The sequence below is a fragment of the Pseudoliparis swirei genome, chromosome 3, assembly GCF_029220125.1.
Source record: "Pseudoliparis swirei isolate HS2019 ecotype Mariana Trench chromosome 3, NWPU_hadal_v1, whole genome shotgun sequence".
Taxonomy (NCBI): Eukaryota; Metazoa; Chordata; class Actinopteri; order Perciformes; family Liparidae; genus Pseudoliparis; species Pseudoliparis swirei.
In genome coordinates this window covers 9561963-9586148 of record NC_079390.1, presented here as the reverse complement: position 1 = coordinate 9586148, position 24186 = coordinate 9561963, and the positions used below count along the sequence as shown (strand labels likewise).

The following is a 24186-nucleotide window of genomic DNA, read 5'->3' as shown; positions in this document are numbered from 1 at the left end:
GGCGGCCCTCCTCCCCGGACCTAGTTCGCCTCTTCTTTTCTTTGGGAAAAGGGAGCCGTAGAGGCAGCAGCAGCGCAGAGAGGGACTCACCCAGTGGCGCCCTCACACAACTGCAGCAGGTCGGTTCTTCGCCGCTCGCCTCCCAGTAACGAGAAACTGGGCTCGTTACTTAAAGTAATCACTTTCTTTGCGCTTTCCCCTTCTGCGTCACTCTCTGCGTGTGTTCCCCAAATGTAGCGGACATGTTTGAGTGCGACACCAGCTGCGTGTGTGTGGTTGAACCAGCTTCAAGTGAGGAGTTGAACGTGAGGCTAGCTAATGTCACTGTTTCAGTAACGTGTAAACGAGCTAGCGTGGTTTTATTTTAGTACTGCAGGGCTCTCAAGTCTCACGCATTGAGCGTGACACTCACGCATTTCGGTCTTAAGTCACACACTCCCGCCACACATCGTATTTCTCACGCTGAAAAAAACTCTCGGCTATTTAATGTTTTAATCTGCCGCAGCGCGCAAACATGAGCTGGCCGCGCTGCCCTCACCGTGGAGGAATCAAGCGCTCCCCTGGAGTTCTGCTGTGAGGCACAATAGCCAATCAGAAAATACCCCGTATCTGGGTAAGATTTAATCCAGCAACCAATAAAATGAAGCATCCTGGAATTGCGTGCGACTGACGAAAATATCCGAACATTTCGTTCTGCGGGGGGGGGGGGGGCTGATGGAAATGTCACTCTTGCCTGTCTTCGGTGCTAGTTAGATATAACGTCACGAGGTTTAACAGAAACATTATGAGTGATGCTTCACGTGAGCTCGCTTTAGTTGGTTGAAGTCATGTAAGATAAGGGCAGCTTTCATTGTTATTGATATGCAATACATAGCATTAAAACACAACACAATGTAAAGCAGTAGGATATTTAATTACATGATATCATAGGAAATACACAAACTTATCAAATACTTTTCTGAACTCAGTTGGAGGGAAATGAGAGTGCAGCATGTTAGAGACCCTCGTGTTTCACAAGGTACGAAGAAAAACAATGGAGTATCACTTTATTAAAAAGTATACTTTAATACACATCGACAGCCAGATGTCGTGAAGACAACCACGTATCGTGTGATGCCGCCTCCTCTTAAACTGGCTCGCACGGGGTCCCGGTGTGGTCCCGGTGTGGTCCCGGTGTGGTCCCGGTGTGGTCCCGGTGTGGTCCCGGTGTGGTCCCGGTGTGGTCCCGGTGTGGTCCCGGTGTGGTCCCGGTGTGGTCCCGGTGTGGTCCCGGTGTGGTCCCGGTGTGGTCCCGGTGTGGTCCCGGTGTCCCGTCCGGCTCCTCCACCTCCAACAGGCTGTCTGCAGCAGCCTCCGCAGCCTGTCTGCTCACTGTGAGTCACTGTAGGTCTGTCGCCCCCTAGCGGATATACGGGATACAGACGACCCCAGATGCATCCTTTACAGCGAGGGGCTTCATGCGTCCGCAGTTTTTACTTTCTTTACACGCATTTTCTACGAAGTACGTTTTCTGTGACTTAACTTCGCAGGTTCTGGGTGGGAATGTGTCCGGAGTGACGTGTGGCCGCCACCAGACTACACCTGGACACGGAGAAAGGGTTCCCTGTTCAACTTCAGGGAGGCTGTCTGTGCCCTCTGGATATTGAGGAGGACCAGGTAGGCATATTCCTATGTGTTTATTACTGATATGCATGTACATTATTTTTTGTATGTGTGCATGTATGTGTCTACATCTTTGTGAGGTGCAAGATACAAAAAATATCACATTCACACTTGTTCTGCATTTCAGTTCAATTGATTAGTGTGTGTGTCTGTGTGTATGGGTGTGTGTGTGTGTGTGTGTGTGTGTGTGTGTGTGTGTGTGTGCGCGTATGCGTGTGTGTGTGTGTTAGAATAAATATTGCTTGAATAAAAGTATAATTGGCACAGTGTAGCAATGCTATTACAAGAAAAAACATGCATGTAAATTCGGGCTCTGTTTAAGAAAAGACGGTGTGAAGTTTCATCTGTTCAAGATCAGTCGGATTCATCCCCTGGGAACCAAATGTAATTTCGAGCCATCCCGTTAAAAAAAAAGAGGAATGGGAGCCAGTTGTGTGTAATTGATATTGCTACCACTAGGCAGAGCCATAAGCCATCCTATAATTCACATCAACAAGAGGAGAGGTACGTTACACTATTGACCTGAAACCTTTTACTCGTGACTGTTTATTTTTGCAAAGAGAGGAGACACGTACGATTACCACTTCCCCCAATCGATGTCTATGCTTTTCCATTCCTAAAACATATATATATATATATATATGTGTGTGTGTGTGTTTCCACAGCTCGTAGGTTCATGGCATTTCGTTTTTACACATTGATCAATTCCGTAGCTCTTGTGGTGTAACAAGTATCTGGGGGATGAGAGGCAGCTGAGGAGATCGGGGTGAAAGGGAAGGCAGATGGGTGCTGAGGGAGCTTAGTGCAGATGGATGATAGGTGCCGAGAGAGAGCGAGAGGGAGAGAGATAGAGGGAAAGAGGGAGGGAGAGAGAGAGAGAGACAGAGCGCGAGAGAGAGAATTTTCCACCCCGCCCAAGTAAATCATGATTCTTCTTGGAATCGGAAAACCTGAGCAAATTAAATACAAAATGAAGAGAAGCGATTTCTCTACCTCCGACTCGAACACTGTACAGACATGCAGGCAGTTAGTTTATGAGGTAGGGTTATGCAAGGATTCTTTGGATATGTTCCATAGTATGTCAGATGTTCAGAATAATGTATTGATTATAGTCATTATCTGAAATTGAAGTCATGGTTGCATTGTCGAGAAGAAGGATATTTACTTTAGTGTTTTGGTGGAGTTTGACAGAAAGTAGTGAGAGTTGAGGCGGGTAGTAAGTATGTGTACTCCTGAGAGGAAGTCGGTTTAATCTGCAAAGTATACCATTCATAGTTTAATAGCAGGCAAATGTTAGATTCCAGTTAATGGCGCAAAACACCTGAGGTTCTCTTAATTTACACTGAAACAAAGGAATCCACTGCAAGCGGCTAGCTGTACAATGCAGGAGATATAAATAATAACAATAAGGTACGGTTCACATCAGAGCTGAACTCGAACAAATGGTTCTGAGGGAAGACCCAGAAAATCAGGAAACAGTTAGGAAGGAAATCCTTTCCGACAGGAACTGCTAAACAAAGATAGGAACACTTATTGAAAAAAGCTCAGCAGGAAATAATGCACATGCATAGGTGGTGAAGAAACTTGTAGTTTCTTTCTGGTGGACTTCAGTGTCTTTAGTATTTCATTGGCAGTGCAGCTGTGCCAGATGCTGCTATGTGAGCAGAGTAGACAACCTAGAGGTGTTAGGCGAGTACCCTCATGCTTTCCATATGCACGTGGTTATATGCTACTCCTACTTCTTGGATGCCCTTCAAAAGTAAGTCCAAAAAATGCTGCCAGCAATCTGTCTCCAGTATATTCTGTCAGAGACATCTGCGCATGGTTTTGAATTTTCTGATGACCCAAATAAAACCCAAACATGCCCAACTGTGAATTTGTGAACCGAAACTGAGGTTTCTACAACACCTATAAAGTAGAATAAACGTGTAGCATATGTTATAAATTCATAATCACATTTTTGGCAATTGCTATGTTCAGATAAAATAGATAGAGAACCTTGTCCAGTAATCCCCCGCAGTGGTGGACGAGCAGTTTGTCCATGTGACCCTGGGAGTGTGTTCTAAGAGAGGGTCGGGACCAAAGGCGAGGCCTGTGTGACATTTGACACCTCGTTGAGTCACACGCGGGCCTGAGCCTGCAGCTTCGCCTGAAAGTGGAGCTCACAAGTGAGCTTCTGGTGGCCAGACCTGGACCCATGGTGCTCCTGTGGACACATGTACTCCTATTCAACAGACTGTACTCATATTTCATAAAAGGCTGCTCCCAACAATAGGCACAAGTGTTCAGCATGCATTCATGTTCATAATGTTTCCTGAGAGCACAGTTTGGGGATCGGGGAACTCAACGATAACGACCATTCTGCCGGAGTCAACTTTTCGGTGCCCACTAAATAAACAACTATCATCTCACTTTACGAGTTTATTTGGATTGTTTGCGCTTCATGCAAAATGGACCTGATCGTGTGAGGTGAGGCTGGTGTGAGTCAAGCACATTGTGGAGGAATGCAATGAGGTAAGGAGTATAAGCGGACGTGGGGGCGTGAACATTTTCATAAAAATAGGTATGCAGGAATATTTGACAAAAAAAAGTTCAAGTGAGCAAATAATAGGTGGAAGACCCTTGAGGAAAATGTACGATTTGTGAGATAATTAAGATCTATAAACACGACTTGACTTGAGAAAACGAGCGAGAGGCTCTCTCCATCTGGGCAACATTATTCAGATTCCTCAGCGTTGGATATTTTACGATGCTGGCAAGGGAATGAGAGTGAGGCGTGGAGACAGAGTGAGGGGAGACGAGGTGAGGTGAGGGCCCACAATACGGGGCAGGGGGCCAGAGGAGGGCAGTGTTCTCTCACGGAGTCGACGTGCCTTGACAGCACTCCCCAGAAATGCCTTCAAGTAAGAAGTCAGGAATCCCATGGCCAGCAGACGGCACATTTGATATAAAATGCCTATGAAGTTCACTTGTTGCATTGGGAGTGTTGCCTGGGACACCAACCAGACGGGGAATATGAATAACAGACTTTTCAAATGCTGCAGAGCGACATTATGATGATGGTGAAAGATATTTCATCAACAGAGGGAGACAGCCACGAGGAGACGGGCTGTGTTGCTGACATCTCCTGTGAATCTGTCTCAGCTTGCGGGAGAAAAGGGAGGGAGCAAACTGAATAGGGAGGGAAGGAAAGAAAGAATGTACTCCGATCTCATCATGTGATTTCTTTTTCCCCCTCTTTTATATAGCTGCAGAGTGATTACATGTTTGTAGTCTGGGGCTCTTAGCAAATCTTTCCAACCCCTCTCGGCTCTCTGGCTCTTCACAACAAGCCTATACTTTCCTTTACTTTTTTTTGTATCCAGTTGTGTGACGTGTGAGGGGAGTTCCTGCCCTCGTTTCATGCAGTTTGGTTTAGAGGGAAGGAGAGGGACTCATGGCGAGGCGGACATTTACTTAACCTGTCAAGGGGAAGACAAATTGAAGGTATAAACAAGAGGGGCTGTGTTTTAGCCCTGGGTGCGTATGCTCTGTCCTCACAGGGTAGCCCCACGAAGAGGAGGAAAGACGTGGCGACGGAGAGTGAAGCTGAGCGAAAGGGAGAAAGTAACCGCTGAGGGGAAAGAGAAGAAGACAAGTTTCCCAATTGTGTCACCCATGGACAAAGGTGGAGGAGAAGTTAAAGAGTCTGTCTGACACGGGGGGAGGAGCACCAACCTGGGGGGGGGAACCACCAACACAGCATTCCTCCAACAACAACAGGACAGGATGAGGTACCAAGGCAGGGTAAGATCCTGGCCATCATGTGTAGTGCTGCATACTGACTAGATGTTTTGTTGTTTGTGTGTGTGTGTGTGTGTTTGTGTGCTTCTTTGCGCATTGTCTGTGCTTTCACAGTGAAGCACAAGATCCGATCCACCAATTCACCGTCTCAGTTATGAAGGGGGGAAGCAAAACTGGACAATGAGTCACTTCGGGGTTTTCTTCTTTTTCTTTTTCTTTTTTTCACCCCTGTATGAGTCATTGGTTATTTGTTTTTTTTGGATACCCTTCAATCTGTGTAGCCCAAAAAGAGTAAACCTGGTATTTTTCCACCATATCCATTCCTGGGCTGTGAGTGATAGAAAGGCAGCTGTGGTCCCAGAGCAGCTCGCCCTGGGACAGAGTGGTGGGCCATGCCTTATAAGGTAGACAATCCGAATGTAGTCGGCTCAGCAGAGCTTAGTCATGGGGTCTGGAGCCAAGTCCCACTGTTTGGTTAGCATCCTCACTGGTACTTACTGGTGCTGCACCGACAAACCTGCAGAATTCACTGAAGATGCCTGGTTGTCAGTCAAATCCCCCCTAAAGCATCCAGGTGTGTCAGTTAGATCAGAGCATCACTGCTGTAGCAACCAAGCCTCAGGTCAGCTCACTGCAAAGGCCCCATTGTGTTCTGGTTTTATCTACTTTCCAGACCTGTAATTCTGAGGGGAACTCAGCCATAGTATCTTCATAAGAATGATTTTCTCTTCCTTTTTAAGATTTACTCTACCCCATCCGTAGACGCAGAAATGCTTGTTGTGAGCCTTCTCATCCTTTAAAATTGGTTCTCCATGTCATTGGGATAAATTCCTTGTGATAAAAATAGAAAGAAATTAGCAGAAGAAAAACAAATAGAACTTGTGACTGCTGACCGATTCCTGAAAAAAATGTTTGCTGCGTGTTTTTTGTGTTAATACAAAAATAGAAGTGAGCATGACAAGACTACGACACATGTAGACACAGCAGCCATTGTACATGTTAATGACATCACGGATGAACATAAAAGGTGTGAGATTTGTTGAAGATGGAAAGATTGATTCTCGCCAGAGAGAGTCTGTTGCCTTTCAGATCCAGGGAGTGCTGAACACATGGCGTTTTACAACAATGTGCGAGCCCAGTCTCTAATATGTGCCAGAATATGTGGCAGGCTGCAACCACGTGGGCGGATACAAGTTCAAACAAAAGCACTTTACTATTCTTTTGATATGTAAGTTATATACAAACTGCATTTCATAGCCAGTTAACACTTCTAAAAAGTTATAGGAAACGTTGCAATCAGCCACAACTGCACCTTCAGGGCATTCTTCACAGCTGTTTAAGGACCTTTTTTTTGCGTCTACACTCTTAATTATACTACTTTTGCCTTAAAGGTGTCATGAATGCAAGTTTCCTGTTGACCATGCATGCAAAACAAACAAATCCTCGGTGTATAAAAGCATGCACAGCTGTTGACACACAAGATAGAAATATTTAGTGGCATCCACTCAGCGCCTGCCCCAAACTTGACCCGAACATTCCTTAGTTTTATCCAATGGGAAATCTGTGAGCTGTAATTACTATCTGAAGGAAGCCCACCTGCAGGAGTGGGAGAACAATAGTGCTAGGTGAAGCAGAGGAGTGGCTGCAGTGGAAACGTCCAGTGACTTTCCTTTGCTCTCGCTTCCTGGCAATCTTCCACTGTTGTCCTCTTGTTTCTTTTAAGGATTTTCCTGCTTCCAGTGGCCAGAGATAATGACCTTTTACCGGCATGAACCAGCCAAATGAGACCCTTGAGAGGCTCTTGCAGAAGTCCTGTGGAAGTCAAACCCCTTTGTTCCACTTTCTGCTTGTTTAATTTTTTTTCTTTTTATGAAAGTGTAAAGAAAAACAGCAGGACTCCTCTCACACATGTTCCTTTGATACTGAGGATGGAGTGCAGCTGGTTTGGCTGGGGTGTAGTGCATTGATTACACACTGAATTGTGAGCCTGGATATATTTATTACCAGTAAGTATTCACTGCTGACAGTTTTATACGTGTGTGTGTGTGCGTATGAGTGTGCATGTGGATGTGTTTTTAATATTATGGGGCATTTCTGAGACTTTCACTCTGGCATTTGGTAATAATTTCCTGTTTGCACTATGATGTTTGCCGTCACAGTGCGGTTGACATGTACACACACTTTCCTTGTCACTTACATCTCGTTTGGTCATAGCGAGCTGTGTGTTCTGTACATACATCATCGTACACTATCCCATCTATTGCATGATGAACGAGTCTGCTTATCATTTAGATTCCTGAAATGTCTTCATTGTTTTGATCCTGGCCATGTTTGGTGGAACTGCTCTTACAACAGAGTTGTTTTGGGGCGGTCAGTAAGTTTTTAGACAGTTGCCTCAGATATTCTGAAGATATTTGTGAAATGTGTCTCTCTTCTTACATAGTGTATGCCTTGTAATATAATTATGTGCCAACGATTGTACTATTGAGAGCCAGATGCACATTCTTTCCTAACTGGGTGAAACGTATCATGCATTGCGCCCCCTGTTGGCCAACAGGGTGTAATCGTGTCTATTGGAAGGTTATCAGTAAAAACAGATCTTCTCTGTACTGCTGCACTATCTGCTTCATTTGTCTTCCTCCTTCTCGCTTCCTCTCTTCCTGTAGGAAGTGGATGTTGAAGGAAGAATGCGCATCGTGATGGAGAGTACCCTGACGGCCCGGGACAGGGTCGGGGTGCAGGACTTTGTCCTGCTGGAAAAATACAACAGTGAGGCAGCCTTCATAGAGAACCTACGGAGACGCTACGGGGAAAACCTCGTCTATGTAATGGAGCCAATTTCCATCACACGTTCCAAAACACTTCAGTAGCTGCAGTGAAACGTCATTAAATGTGCTCTCATGTTTTGCCTCAGACGTATATTGGCTCAGTGTTGGTGTCAGTGAACCCCTACAAAGAGCTGGAGATGTACTCCAAGCAGCAGATGGAGCGCTACAGAGGGGTCAGCTTCTATGAGATATCGCCTCACATGTGAGTCACTTCATGCTCCTCAGACAGTAATTCATCAAACTCCTCAGCTGTCCTCAGCAGCTAATAATCATGTGATATGCTGAGAACCACATATTGCAAAATTGATTCTCTGTAATCAAACAGGATTTATTGAAGCATGCAAGTCACATTAAATGATGTTCTGTGTGTGTATGTGTGTATTATATGATTTAATACTGAAACCTCCACAGAGGCTTTCCATAGCTCAATACATATACTGTATTATGGTGCATAACTTCATGCTGCAATTAACAAATATGTGTATTAGCACATTATGGGGGGCGGGGGCTGTCACTCAATTATTCAAATTGTGTGAGCTCTACAAATGTTAATATAATTAACATGAATCTGTCACTAGAAATATGAACTTTTGGTTTTGCCTAGATTAAATATGTAATCACAAAACATTTTTATGGATTCTTATCATTTATAGGGAAATGTAATTTTGTAATGATTATAAATACATGTTATAGTGTGGAAGCAACAGGCATGTTGTTGCATATTATGCTACATAACTGACTCCAAAAAATTAAAGTTATCTGTGCCTTCACAGATAACTTTAATTTTGTTGTCTTTCAAAGTACAACAGTTAAATACGCCATCCTTTTGTTTCTGTTTTATTTTGATGTGACTAAGTTTTCTCTCTATTTATTCTTTAATCTATAATATATATGCATTACACACACATTTAAAGTAGTGTATTTTTGACAGCAGGGTCATGTTTCATGTGTCAGTTGGTGCAAATGGAGAATTAAAAAAGAAAACCAAATGATATATGATGATCGCATGTGATTGTGGTAATATCAAATAAATAAATACATTTGATAATAACAAGCATCTAAACCACATATTTAACCTAGAACAGAATAATAAGATGTCTATTGCATCCTGAAATGTTTATGTGACATTTCCACCACCATGTTTCAAATAGATGTTGATCTCTATTTCAAGTTGCTTTTGTTTTCCCCCTCAGCTACGCCTTGTCAGACAACACTTACCGAGCCATGCGGACCGAGAGGAAGGACCAGTGTATTATGATATCGGGTGAGAGTGGAGCAGGTAAAACAGAAGCGTCCAAGAAGATCCTCCTCTACTTCGCTGTCACCTGCCCCATCAATGAACATATGGCGACCCTTGGGGACTGCCTGCTGCAGTCCAACCCTGTTCTGGAGGTATTTAAACTATTTACACACGCTGCAATAAGTTAAAAGCAGAGTACATTTAGACCTATTTGACTTTCACAATAAATGTTAGTATCTGGTTGATCTTTATTTTTCCATCCCACTGTCCATCTTTTTACTCTTTTTACTCTTTACTGGCTATACTAGCCCATTGCACAGACTGTACTATTTATATCACTTTGCACACTGTAATATCTGTATAATATCTGGATACACCCGACTCCCTGTGAATATGTTCTCCCTATGTGTATTGTTTTTCTACTGTGATTCTACTGTGATTTGTGTATGTATGTTTGTGAGTTAAGTTAAGTGTATAAACTACTGGATGACCTAAATTTCCCTCGGGATTAATAAAGTATCCATCTATCTATCTATTTATCTATCTGAGAAATCTGAATGACCTCTGCATGTTTGTCATATGTAAATACTTCTTAATATGTATTCCTGATTGTTTGATTTTTTCATTGTGTTCTTGTTCTTAACTTCACTTCCTCCCTCTTATTTTCTGGATTTTCTTTTGCTTTACGTAGGCATTTGGCAACGCCAAAACATTTAGGAATGACAACTCCAGCCGCTTTGGAAAATACATGGATGTCCAGTTTGACTTCAGGGTGAACACTCCTTTCTTTCCTTTCACATACTGCATAGGAATCAGATGTGCGTAAGCCCTACTGAAAAACAGCAGCTAGTTTAGTTCTATCATTGATAGAAGCGCAAACATTTAAAACATCTAGGCCCAGGGTGTTAAACCTGCTGTTTCTCGTAACTCCTTCTAGGGGGCGCCAGTAGGCGGTCACATCCTGAACTACCTGCTGGAGAAGTCGCGCGTCGTGCACCAGAACCACGGTGAGAGGAACTTCCACATCTTCTACCAGCTCCTGGATGGAGGGGACGACGACTTGCTTACCACGCTGGCTCTGGAGAGGAACCCTCAGAGCTACAACTATCTGGTGAAGGTGTGTGTGTGTGATATTTCTTTCTGAGATCAATCGTGGTGTCATATTTAATTTTCTTGTTCAGGGTAACTGTCCCAGACTCAGCTCCGTCAGTGACAAGAATAATTGGAAAGTTGTGATGAAGGCCCTGTCTGTTGTTGGCTTCACTGAGGAAGAAGTGCAGGTCAGTAGAGACATTTTCACTCATATTCTCTGGTGTTATACATTAAAGTGGAACTTTCAACGGTAGAAGTATAGGAATGGATTCAATATGAGCAATGATGATCTGGGAATGTTAATGTCCTCCATGAATTTATTTTATTTATTTTTATTTATTTTAGAAGTTTATTTCAGGGACAACGTACAAAAAAACATTAGTCTCCGAAGAGAAAAGATGCATTGCACTAGGTTATAGCTTTTGCTATTTTACACCTCCAGTCCCTTGTACATACAATATAAAACAATACAAATAAAACATACAATGTAGAACAATACAATGAAATACGTACGATAACATTAAAAATAAAATGTGAATATGTCCACTGTTTGTTATCCTTTATTTCTTTACATTATCCAAACATCACATTTCTTATCATCATAAACACATTCAGGTCAACGCTACATGAATTCAAAGTAGTTCAAACAAGAGGCTCCTGTGCAGTTTGCAAAGTGCAATTTTCATATTTATAAACGTACATTTTTCACCCAAAACGATTTTTGGATTCCTAAGAATGTTTTCATCATGAGATATTTGCAAAAGGCTTGTTTGAAGGTTTTTAGTCGAGCACAGTTTACATCAACTTTGTTGCGACCATTTCAAAAAATAAATAAAAATAGGGTTGTTAAAAACAAATCAATGTCTCTGGTTCTGATTTTGGATGATCATATTCTCAGCGACTGTCCAGATATTAATTTAGTAAAAAAAACTTGAACACATCTGTGAGGTTGTTGTCTTCCCTGTGTCCGGCCTCAGAAATTGCTGGATATCATCGCCAGTGTTCTCCATCTGGGAAATACTCAGTTTGGGGAAGGGGAGGAAGGAGAAACGCATATCACCACTGAGACTCAGATAACAAATCTTGCAAAGGTTAGTACAGTCCCACCAGGATCACTGGACGTTCACATATGCAAAAACACTGGCAATAAGGCATAGCTAACAGCAGATGTGTTGTGGTTTTCCAGCTGCTGGGTGTCGATGTGTCAGCGCTCGGGGAGGCACTCACTCACAAGAAGCTCACTGCCAAGGGAGAGGAGGTGCCCGTCTTTGTGTCTGTGTTCCCCACATGTTCACTTGTTTGGTGTGTAGCTTCAGATTTTATAATTTTGTGTCGCATTTCTGCATTACAGATGATCAGCTCCCTAAATTTTGAGCAAGCAATGTCCGCCCGCGATGCCTTAGCCAAGGCTGTGTACGGTCGGACCTTCACTTGGTTGGTGGAGAAGATCAATCAGTCGCTGGCTCTGAAGGTCCAGTAACAGTTCTGATCGCAACTCAAGAAACAACATGCAATTGTTTTGTTTTTCCATTGATTGCATAGTGTGTACTTTATACATTATGCAGGAGGAAATCTACCACAGCGGGAAGGGCTGCACAGTTATAGGGCTTCTGGATATCTACGGCTTTGAGGTCCTGCAGCACAATAGGTATGAGTTCTATTAATCTATATCCTTCGATCTTAATCTGCCTCTATTTTTAAGTGCACCAAATTCTTTATCAGTAATTGTTTCTCATGCACACATTGTTTGAACATCACTCCGGCATGGATTTGGCCTAAGTCGCCTTATATTTCTCCCTCCAGTTTTGAGCAGTTCTGCATTAACTATTGCAACGAGAAGCTCCAGCAGCTGTTTATTGAGCTCACCCTGAGGTCCGAGCAGGAGGAGTATGAGACAGAAGGCATTGCAGTGAGTTGATCGTGGTTAGGTAGTCGAAACAAAAAAGTTGGGAGACACTTATTGATATTTATATTTCCATGCTAACACAACATTGTTCTCTCTCCCTCGAATGGCAGTGGGAGACGGTGCAATACTTTGACAACAAGGTCATCTGTGACCTGATAGAGGAGAAGCACAAAGGCATCATCTCCATTCTGGTGCGCACAAAAACTAGTTTGCGTTTGTCGTGTATATGACGTCGTCTTACCCTCTTTCACTGGAGGAAAAGTTAAATATAGTGACTGTTTATTCAGGATGAGGAGTGCCTGAGACCCGGAGAGACATGTGATGTCTCCTTTTTAGAAAAGTTGGAAGACACACTGGGCGGCCATCCCCATTTTGTAACGTAAGCATTGTCTTGTATTAAATAATATTTTGACAGCACAAAGACTGTCACCAGAGCCTCATACGTCTGCTAGCCGGTGTATAATTGAACCTCTCTGTGTGTCTGTCTGTGTGTGTCTCTGTGTGTGTGTGTGTGTGTGTGTGTGTGTCTTTCAGTCACAAGTTGGCAAATGGAAAAACTCGCAGGGTAATGAGTCGAGAGGAGTTCAGGCTGCTGCATTACGCTGGGGAGGTCAACTACAATGTTGATGGTAGGGCTGTAATGTATCACCACATCAACCAGTTGACATTCCTTCCACAGTTGTTGGAGAGCATGACCCACACATAATAAGTGTTATTGTTTGTCTCATTCAGGTTTCTTAGACAAGAACAACGATTTGCTGAGCAGGAACCTGAAAGAGGTAAGAACAATGCAAATGGACACGGTCGAGTCTCACCACAACATTTGAGTCGTGTTGACATGGGTTGTGTTGTTTGGTCTCTGTTCAGGTCATGTGCCAGTCAGACAACCAGATCCTAAGTCACTGCTTCCGCAGAGAGGAAGTGATCGACCAGAGACGCCCAGAGATGGTGAGGATTTCTCTCTCCTTGATCATTTATAGGTGGGGTTTAATAAGAAAAAGGATTCTGATGGTTCTTTTAACAGTGATAACAATAAACCTCTGAATTATGTCTTTCTTTATTGTAATACACAATGTTAGTTTCATGTTTAAAAAAAAAAATGTGACCCATAGGCCGCGACCCAGTTTAAAAACAGCCTGATGAAACTCATGGAGATTCTCATGTCTAAAGAGCCCTCCTACGTGCGTTGTATCAAACCTAATGACGCCAAGCAGCCAGGTAAACTTGTACATCTCAGGATTATTGTGTAAAAGTTATAAATAATGTTACCTGTGCTATTTTCTGCGCTGAGAAAATATAGTACAGTATATGTGCTGTGAGATTAGCCCAAAGTGTATTATTGTCATCAGTAAAGCAGATATGTCCCTGCAGGAAGGTTTGATGAAGCTCTGGTCAGACACCAGGTGAAGTACCTCGGCCTGATGGAGAACCTGAGGGTCAGGAGAGCCGGCTTTGCCTATCGACGTCGCTTTGAAGCCTTCCTGCAGAGGTGACTGACTGGCTCACAGCCCCAGTGATTGTTCATTCTGTTTACTCGACAGTTTGTTCAGCCAGCTGTCGTTATTGTAATGTTGTGCACACGGCCACAGGTATAAACCCCTGTGCCCGGAGACGTGGCCCAATTGGCACGGCAGACTGGCGGATGGTGTCTCGACACTGGTCAACCACCTCGGCTACAAAGCAGAGGAGTACAAAATGGGCAGGTAATGTAGACTGAATGTATCCATCCATGCAAGACATTTGGATCGAAGTGATTTTCAAATGGCATTACAGTGTCATGTCGGTCACACATGTCTTTGCAGGTCAAAAATCTTCATCCGTTTCCCAAAAACTCTCTTCAGCACTGAAGATGCTCTAGAAGCAAAAAGGCCAGAGATAGGTAAGTAACATTGGTATGGTTTGTAATGATGAAATTAAAAAGAAGACTATTATTAGGAATATCTCCTTTGTGAAGTACATTTATAATATGTTTATGATGTCTGTGGGGTTATGATTCAACTTTTTCTAAAGGTCATCATTTGAGGTATTGTTGTAAATTGTTGTATTGCTAGATATTTATATTATTGTGTTCACACCTATTGGACAGCAAACAATAACCTCACACAATAACCTCTGTCAATATGCATCAACATGCACTCCAACACCTCATAAATCCACCGTTATTCTTTTATTTTTTGTATTCTAGCTTTGACCCTGCAGACGTCGTGGAGAGGCTACAGAGAGCGAGCCAAGTTCCAACGCATCAGACGCGCAGGTTAGAGCCCCTCCCACTGGTGATCCCTCACAGTTTCCTATGTCTCCCTTACAGTCTCACTTTGTCCCTAAACTGTAATTAAATACATGCATAATCACTTTTCAGGTTTATTATGTTTCTATATTTTCATTTTGATTTAGCCTTTCTTAAATAGAATCTCAGATTTTGTGTTTACTTAAGTGTCTGAACAAGCACATACAAATGCTTTTGGATGGCCATTAAAGTTTGGTCCACATTCCAGCTCATGTATTTTTGGGTGTATATGCTTGTGTAGATTTCAATTCACAACACATTTATTGAGCAGACTTTCTGTGCTTTACCGACCTTGTAATGGTCTCTTCTGAGTTTAAGAATTGTTGTGGTGATTTGTGTATGTGTGTGTGTGTGTATTTTCAGTGATTACGATCCAGTCTGCGTGGCGAGGCATGAAAGCACGCAGGAGGGCGAAGAGGCGTCGCCAGGCTGCTGAGTTAATACGCAAGTGCGTCACTGACACTTTGTTCCTGTTGGTTTTTGTATGTATTTGTGCAACTGCATTTTGTATTTACAGTTGATTTCCTTCTTTTGTTCCTATCTTTCATTTTTAGGCTCATAAAAGGCTTCATCTACCGCCATGAGGAATACTGCCCTGAGAACGAGTATTTCCTGGATCACGTGCGCTGTTCCTTCCTCAAGAATCTACGTAAAAACCTGCCCAAGAGCGTTTTGGACCGAAACTGGCCGACACCTCCTCCGTCACTCGTTGAGGTACACAGGCTCACATCGTGACATGCAGATAAAAGAATAAATAGGTAGTTGAAGTAAGGAGGAATCTGCAGAGATATTAATACAAATACTGCGTTGTCAATTCCATGGTGCCCTACAGACCTCTGAGCACCTGCAGAGACTTCACATGACAAACATGGTCACGAAGTATTGCAGGAGAGTCCAGCCTGAATGGAAGAAGCAGGTACACCTCCACAGAGAACAGGGCCTTATTAGTTGTTGTTTTTTATGTGCCATTTAACATAAAACCTTGCCTGATTTTTCTTTCTTTGCTGTAGATGATGCAGAAGGTTATAGCCAGTGAGATCTTCAAGGACCAGAAAGACAGCTATCCTCAGGGAGTTGGAAGGCTGTTTTTGGATTCCAGGCTGGGTACGTGTAGATACATGAATACATTACCTCTGTGCTAATTAACGCCACAAAGAAGACGTAATAAGATTCACACAGACTTCCCCATTGCTTTGTATAGAACGTGAACAAATCAATCTCAAAGTCGTCCAGACCCTCGGCAATGACAAAGTGCAGGTGGGATGCACCTTTTTTATCCTATGCAATGTAATAAAAGTGCTACATAAATGTACAGCTGCCTCACAGTCACGTGTCTCCTTGTGCTTTTTCAGTACGGCGTGTCAGTCGTAAAGTATGACAGGAGGGGCTTCAAGCCTCGGCCTCGGCAGTTGCTGCTCACAAACACCTTCGCTGTGCTCATCGACAGGACTAAGATCAAACAGAGGGTTGACTACGCAGCTCTGAGAGGTGAAAAGCAATTTGAGAAATGTATTTATTAATTAAGATATCGATCAATGTGCTATCCGTGATCACCAATAAGCTCCTTTTCATTCCTCTTTCTAAGGAGGAGTTATTAAGTTGCTACAGTTCTCAAATAGATTCATCTTTCTTTGACTTTATAACACCTTAATTACTGTACATTATCTGTGCACTTCTGCAGAAATATCCATGACAACCAAATTATGTTTCTCTCATAAAGATACATTAACCTGAGATAGTGGCCATTTATAATGAAACCAAATCAGCAAACAGGAACACACACTCATTGTGATTGTATTCATTAGTTTAATGTATCCGAGCCCGGTTTTCTCTTAACAGGCATCTCCGTGAGCTCTCTCAGCGATGGGATGATTGTTCTGCACATGCCCAATGAGGACAACAAGCAGAAGGTACAGTAAGACACAGCAGTCGTGGCTGTTTACGAGTTCACGCCCTTGCAACCACTTTAAACCCCGCTGTGTGACCCTCAGGGTGATGTGGTACTGCACTGCAACCATGTGATCGAGCTGGTGACAAAACTAGCCATGATGGCCAGCAAGGTCAACGACGTCAACATCAGCCCGGGCAGGTGAGGCTTCCCCTGACTGCTTCTCTATGTTGGTCATTGGCAACCCAGCAGTACTCATGTCCTATCCTGTCTTGTCTCTGTTACTTCCTGTGTGGCATACAGTATTAGGTTCGTTCTGGCTCGAGGAAAAGAAGGAATCATTGATTTTGTCCAAGGCTCAGAGCTAAAGGTCGCCAAAGGCAAGCGAGGACATCTGCTAGTGGTGAGTCTGATGTCATGTGTGTAGCCTGCAGGGAGGGAGGTTGGGTTTTTATATATTAAAAACATTTCGGCCAGCTGACTATATTCAATCTGATTTCACTCTACAGATTGCCCCTCAGACCAAAGTCACATGAAGATGCAGAAAACCGCAACCAGACATCCAATAATCCTTTTAGCTAACTGGAGGACTACGCCTCAGAAGTTTTTATTGTGATGTGTTTATTTTTAGCCGACAGGACGCTATCACAAGCACACAAAATATACTCAACAGAAGGAAGATCCCTTTCATATGCATCATCATGATTTCAAGAATGTCTTTAATGTTGCAATAATGGCTGACCTTTGTTTGTTATTGTTTTTTAGATTAGAAAATCATAACATGAAGTTGTCAATGTTGCAATTGCTTTATCTCTTTATTGTCACTCATACATAAATATATTTCAACTTTATCAAATATCAAATATAATAATGTAAAACACTGTATCTCTAAGAGACATCAAATAAACCACTTTGAAATGAATAGCATGTTAATAAATATGTCAATAAATAGCTAATATAAATTTGGAAAGTCCAGTAGAAGCATCGGGGAAAACATCATGTTGGGAAGTGTTTTCTGGGAGCTTTTTACTAACTTACAGTGAGAGGTGAGACCGAAACTCTTAAATATACAGTAAAACATTACGTAAAAGATATGACAAGCTCAAATCAGAGCACCAAGTAAAGTCTTGACAACACCACGAAAACAGTGTGTGTGTTTGTGTGTGTGTGTGTGTGTTTAACTGTGTATATGTGTGTATTTATATATATATGTGTGTGTGTATATTATAGATGTATGTTTGTGTGTACGTGTATATATATATATATATATATATATCTACTCCTGCTGGGGTTGTGGTTTCAGTCAAAAGTGTGTCGTCTTTGAAGCCAGAAGGAGGAAGTCTCTTGCCAGCTTGGTGAGGTAAAGGTCTAGATCCCTCAAGATGACGTAACCCTCCACTCTGCTGTCCCACACTGTTTTGGATCTGGTTTGTGGCTTGAAGAGTGGCAGAGAGGTTGGCTTTGTCCAAGAGCTATTCATATAACTCATCTGGAGAAGAAACAAAATAATTGTTCATCAGACCTTAGTGTCACATCCTCCAAAGTATTTCTGTGGGCTAAAAAAAGGACCAAATGTGAGTGGATTTGGGTGAGAAGATGGTGGATACCTCAGAGCTGACTTGGCTCATTAAGTCCCTTAGGTCAAACTGAATGTGGCTGATGCCCTGAGGTAAAGTGGTGCCGACTGCCCGATCCACCATCTGCTCTTTCTCCTCCTTCTCGAGCTGTTTTTTCTTCTGCTCCAGCATTTTCCAATAGGCTTGCATGTCCCAGAAAGCAGCATTCAGTCGATCCCATTCCTTTATGTGCAACAAGAGACACCCACATGATTACATAATCAAAACCCTCATTGTGCTTGAAGTTGCCAAAGAGGATTTCCTCTCAATTGTACATTCTGCAAGAGAAGACTCGTGATGATGTCATCAGGTTTCTTCTTTTTTTCCCATAAGGAAAATAATAATCTCAAAACACTGGAAGGAATTTGCAGTGTAGCAACCAGTGGCGTATGGTGGTTACGACAGACCGCGGTGCACGCTATTATGACGGGCCCTAGTGCAAACAAGTTTACGAAACGCACATCCCCAAACACACACACACACACACACACAATAAAGAGTATATTTCCCCAACAAACGAGTTGCTGAGCTATTGTATTGGGAGTGGCTCTCCCTACGGGCCCCATGCTCAGTCTATATTTAAGCCCCTAATTGTTATCTTGCATTGTTTGGAAGAGGATACTAACCGTCAGCTTCAGCCAGCTGGAGAAATCTGTAGAAAGCAATGGCAGGTCCTTCAACTGCCGACTTCTGTCCTCGAAATGCTCATCTCCCAACTGCTGCTCCTTCTGTTAAAGTAAACATGGTACCCATTCAATATGTAAAACAAGGGAAAGCTAATGATACGCTGACCAGTGAGGAGAGAACTGTTGTAGGACTCACATATTTCCTCTGCAGCCGCTGAACACGGGTTCGGGTGGACCTCGCGAGACGAAAGGAGTTGTTGTATTTATTCCTCTGGTGGACTGGAGATGGAGAAGAGGACTCCACACAGTCCAGTACACAGCAAAGGAGGATGAGTGCCCGCCACCAAACAGTCATCTGAACCCATGACAAGACCAGAGATGTGGGTTAATAGTGTCTATTGTTTACAGTTCAAGATGTAACAGTTTTAAACGTGACCTTCAGTATCACTTCCAGCAAAAACTGATCCGGTTAACGCCTCTGATTCTCTTTAAGGGATCTCAACACTCAATTTTCATACTAAGAGTCCAAAAGAAAGTCCTTTGATATTTTTGAAAGAAAATCCAACCCCACATCCTCCAACCTCCACGCTATTCTTTCTTTCTTATATATTTCTGTGACATAACATTTGTTCTGGTTGCATGTCTTGATTGCTCTATATAGTGTCAGTGGTCAGTGTGCAAGGTGTTTTATGTGTTGTTGTCTGTGCATCCCAATCAGCAGATGACAGACTCTACTGCCGGCTGCTGTTGCAACCAAAATGCAAATGATCCTTTTCATTTCGGTCACTCATTTCAGAGTCTTCTTATTGAGTCAACGTCTTTCCTAACCATGACGGTGTTCTCCAGTGATCTCTCCCGATTATTGATGACAAAAGCTCACTCAGGTCGGCACAAATAAACAGTCGTAAAGTTATGGGAACTAAACTGATAAGGAAGATGTTATTGATGCTCACAGAAACACTTTTACTGGAAGTTTGACATGGACAGTTTAAATAAAGTGAAGAAATAAAGACAAAATGTTCCCGACCAATGAATCCATTGATATACACTGCATATTGTCTTCTGTGTAACTTTAACATGTGCTCACATGGTGATTCAGTGAATAATAATAAAACATGTAATCTATGTATACAGACAAATACACAACCCATTATCAAAGTCTGGTCCTAAGTATATTTTAAGCATAGGCTTACCTTGGATCAGCAGTGAACAACAGCAGGATACCTTCATGTTTTGGAAAGGCTCTTGTACTGTTTATATATTTGTCAGGTTGCTTTCGGTTTCTGAGATCTGGAGTTTTTGTTTTTTCCCCTTTCTGTCTCTCTCTCTCTCTTACTCTCGCCCTGTTTCAGCATCTTGTGGTCACCAATATGATTCAGGAAGAAGTGAGGTATCTTGAGGAAGTGAGCGACAAAGAAAATGTATCGTGTATCTTTTCTTTTTCTTTAACAGCCATGTGGGTAATGAGTATTTTCAGAAGTTATAATCACATGTTTGCGTCTAGTCTATAAAAACATATTTTTAAAGTGTGTTTGCGTATTCAAGGCGCATCAACTTTTTACCAGGATATTTAAAGTTAAATGTCAGAAAGACAACTGATAGAGAGACAAGAAAGGAAGAAGGCAAATGGATTTCTGAGTGTATGGTTTTCAGTGGAAACTGTCACTTTTTATTTTATTTTATTACACTTTATTGCAATGCATGTTGATATGCTGCCTTAATAACTGCTTTAATTCATAATCTTATGAAGGGTGTCATTCTGTGCATACATTTTAACAATGTGTTTTAATGTGCACTTGCAATGAATAAATATGTTAATCAAAAAATAGAGTTTCATAAAAATAGAGCTTTGTAGTTATTAGTTATTTAAGCGAAAGTGTCAAACTATTTCAAGAGGCAATGAAGTTCAGTGTTGAGGGAATATTTGAGGAGTCTTATTATGAAGATGAGTCATGAGTAACAGTTTCACTGAACCTCACTAAAAAATCAACTGTCCTCATGACTCATCTTCACTAGATGTCCTTTTTGGAAAAATATCTTTTATCAAGGCTAATTTATAATCTATTTTATTCCAGCACATCCCACTTATTTTAGCCTCCTTACTCTGGCTTCCAATATATTCTAGGAGCTTAAATCTAGAGGGGACCGAGCATTTGTCATCTTAGTCGATACTTTTAATGCAAGCCTGTATCCTTATTTTGTCTGAATCTCTTTATTTATTGTATTTGAGTTCACTAATATTTGTTATTTTCTATTTCCTTTTTTTCATGTGCTGTGATATATTTTAACACCAGACAAAGGGTCATCTTCTTTCAAAATGTTCATGTATTACAATTGAAAGTGTCATTGAACACACACACACACACACACACACAAATATAAATATATACACTACCATTCAAAAGTTTGGGGTCACTTAGAAATGTCTTTATTTTTCAAAGAAAATCACTATTTTTTCAATAAAGATAACATTAATCAAAAATACACACTATACATTGTCAATGTGGTAAATGACTATTCTGGTGGAAACGTCTGGTTTCTAATGAAATATCTCCATAGGTGTATAGAGTTCTATTTCCATCAACTATCACTCCAGTGTTCTAATGGTACATTGTGTTTGCTAATTGCCTTAGAAGACTAATATCTGATTAGAAAACCCTTGTGCAATTATGTTAGAACAGCTGAAAACAGTTATGCTGGTGATATAAACTATACAACTGGCCTTCCTTTGAGCTTGAAGTTTGAAGAACAAAATTAATACTTCAAATATTAATCATTATTTCTAACCTTGTCAATGTCTTGACTATATTTTCTATTCAATTTTCAATTCATTTGATAAATAAAAGTGAGTTTTCATGGAAGACACGAAATTGTCTGGATGACCCCAAACTTTTGAACGGTAGTGTATATATATATATATATATATACTATGTTTATATTTATATATATAATAATATATAGTATATATTTATATTATATATAGAATATTATATATTTATATTAAATATTTATATTATATATATATATATATATACATATGTTTTCCTCATTGTCAAATGTACAGAATTTCCCAACCAGAGGTACATCTAATGCGTAAAATGTTGAAGTCACCCAACATTCAAATTAATGAACACTGGGGGGATATTCTTTCAACACATTGAAAATGTAACGAAATATCAACAATGTTGCACAGTTTTTCATTCAATCTCTGTTTATGTTGTGATCATTCCAGAATTTAAATGTAATACAATTGATTCATCATTACAACGTAAGGCCTGATCGTCACTGGGTCTTTTTTTATACTAAACTTGCCCCGATTAAATGCAAAAACAAAGTGAGTAAGACTAATACATTTTATATAGGAGAGTGTCAGTGTTCACACTATAGGACAGTGTCAGTGTTCACACTGAACTTAAACAACATAACCAAAGTGTTAAAGATAACATATTACACATATGAAAGCCTATTGATTTATATGTTATGACCACAGTAGCTGTTAAATGCTCTTCTGCCTTTTGGCTAAAATATGAATCCTATTAACAATTACATTTAATGACACATTTCTCACTGTCATTCTTCTCATTCTAAGAGCTTATATTTGGGATCAGGTGTTATTTCTTTGAATTTAACAGGTATGACCAAATATACATGGAGACAAGAAACGACAACAACAAACGGAGAGGTTAAAGATACGATCTTTCGTGAAATGTTCTCTGAGATAAGCCCTATGCAATAGCAAAATATCTGAATAACATCCTTGAAAATTCCTCTTCACTAGAAACACAAAACAACTGGTGGTTTCAGCCTACCTCTTTGTGGTGTCAGTTTCACATTGGCATATCAATGGGCTGCAGGAAAGTCTATATGGTTTCTATGTAATCACTTGTGCACAGCCGAGGAGGCCAGAGGCTGTCAGTGTTCAAGGTTCAAAGCTCACGTTGTCACATAATGGTAAATACCGTTTAGTACTCACTAAAAGAAGTTAACCTATAACCCCAAAGACCTTTGTGACCCAACTCATTAACTCAACACAACACAAGACTTTTCTCATATGGTGTTGTCATTGATACACTATTACAGTTTAAGTATATTGTTTTGACCAAAGTGTTTAATCAAGTTCCTGCTGCGAAAAAAGCGGGTGCTTGTAGGGCTCTCTTGTTCAGTAGGTTATTTTAATCTAATCTAAGCACTTAATTATGAATTACTTTACATATTTCATTCAGAAAGGAGACAAACTTTTTCCAGCGTTCCGCAAAACCTGTCGGGCAAAAATTATAGCAAAGTAGTTCAGTAATCAAATTGAGTTCAGAATCAGTTCACCTCAACATTGTAATGTTTTTGTGCCGACAATATACATAATGCATGCCACTGCAAACCAAGCCGTCTCCAGATTACAGTTGGCTTTGTGTGAGTGACTTCCAGACCGCTCTCATGGATTAAAAGCTTCTTTTGACCAATGCTCTCAATGGCAAATATGTCAATGTGGACTAACTGAGCTTATCTCTCCTTTAATAATGAGAAAATATACATTATATCATACACTATTCCATCTCCACTGGATTATGGCAATATTTGATATGCTCATTATTTGTCATTGCGAAAAAGACACTTCAAAAAGACCTCCTGTAAACCACCACTACACTTCACCCGAAACTATGTGATGCGTCAGTCTGTGTCAGTGGGTAAGTCACGGTTCATACACACGCTCAGAAAGTGAAAATGCTGAGTTTTCTTGAGCTGCCCTGTTATGGTCAGTAAAAGGGGAATGGGTGCACGAGGAGAAGGGCTTCTCTCATTTCAGCAACCCACTCTCATATTTCCCTTATACAGTAATGTCGAAATTCCCTTGTGATGCACACAATTCATTCTCAGTCTAATTCCAGTCTCATTCCTTTGTGGTTACAGGCATCCCTTTTAGTTTTGTTCTGTATTTCTTTGCCATATTTAGACTTCTCCAACAAACAGTATCCGGTGCTTCACTGACATCAAGTTCTCTTATTCAGCTTATAGTCATTTAACTATTATTATATTTTATTTATTTATCTGCTGTAATGGAAAAAGTTATTAAGCAATCTTTCATAGGCTTAAAAAAATCCTAATGGTGATTAATATTGTGTAACAAATCTAGTTAAAGATTTACTAAATAACCCTATGAATTATATGAAGAGGAATTATAAGATATGGATATGTTACTGCTGTTTATAACCTGTCTGACATAGTGCACCGGGTTGTTTGTTTGAAAGCACGAACACAACTGT

At 41.2% G+C, this 24186-nt stretch overlaps 2 protein-coding genes across 4 annotated transcripts; one reads left to right on the top strand and one right to left on the bottom strand.

Moving 5' to 3' along the window:
* Positions 1-37: 37 nt before the first annotated feature.
* myo1ca (myosin Ic, paralog a) lies at positions 38-17608 on the top strand. Of its 3 annotated transcripts, XM_056439509.1 has the most exons (33): positions 38-119; positions 1530-1656; positions 8112-8270; positions 8360-8475; positions 9467-9665; positions 10205-10285; positions 10451-10630; positions 10695-10793; positions 11583-11696; positions 11792-11863; positions 11957-12076; positions 12171-12253; positions 12409-12514; positions 12622-12702; positions 12799-12890; positions 13046-13140; positions 13244-13290; positions 13379-13459; positions 13624-13729; positions 13883-14000; positions 14101-14214; positions 14314-14390; positions 14697-14765; positions 15162-15246; positions 15353-15512; positions 15631-15714; positions 15809-15902; positions 16000-16055; positions 16151-16286; positions 16638-16708; positions 16790-16887; positions 16990-17089; positions 17196-17608. In XM_056439509.1, the coding sequence occupies exons 3-33, from the start codon at positions 8133-8135 to the stop codon at positions 17220-17222; spliced, it is 3099 nt and encodes a 1032-aa protein (XP_056295484.1). In that variant the 5' UTR covers positions 38-119; positions 1530-1656; positions 8112-8132; the 3' UTR covers positions 17223-17608. The 3 variants fall into 3 exon arrangements, with proteins under 3 accessions (XP_056295484.1, XP_056295467.1, XP_056295476.1); XM_056439492.1 differs by lacking the exons at positions 38-119; positions 1530-1656 and adding an exon at positions 4216-5448; XM_056439501.1 differs by lacking the exons at positions 38-119; positions 1530-1656 and adding an exon at positions 7263-7451.
* On the bottom strand, positions 17474-22761 carry LOC130209719 (uncharacterized). The gene is made up of 4 exons (XM_056439523.1): positions 19125-22761; positions 18929-19030; positions 18294-18485; positions 17474-18175 (listed from the first exon to the last, which is right to left on the bottom strand). Exons 1-4 carry the CDS (start codon positions 19281-19283, stop codon positions 17990-17992), a joined length of 639 nt encoding a protein of 212 aa, XP_056295498.1. The 5' UTR covers positions 19284-22761; the 3' UTR covers positions 17474-17989.
* Positions 22762-24186: the final 1425 nt, after the last annotated feature.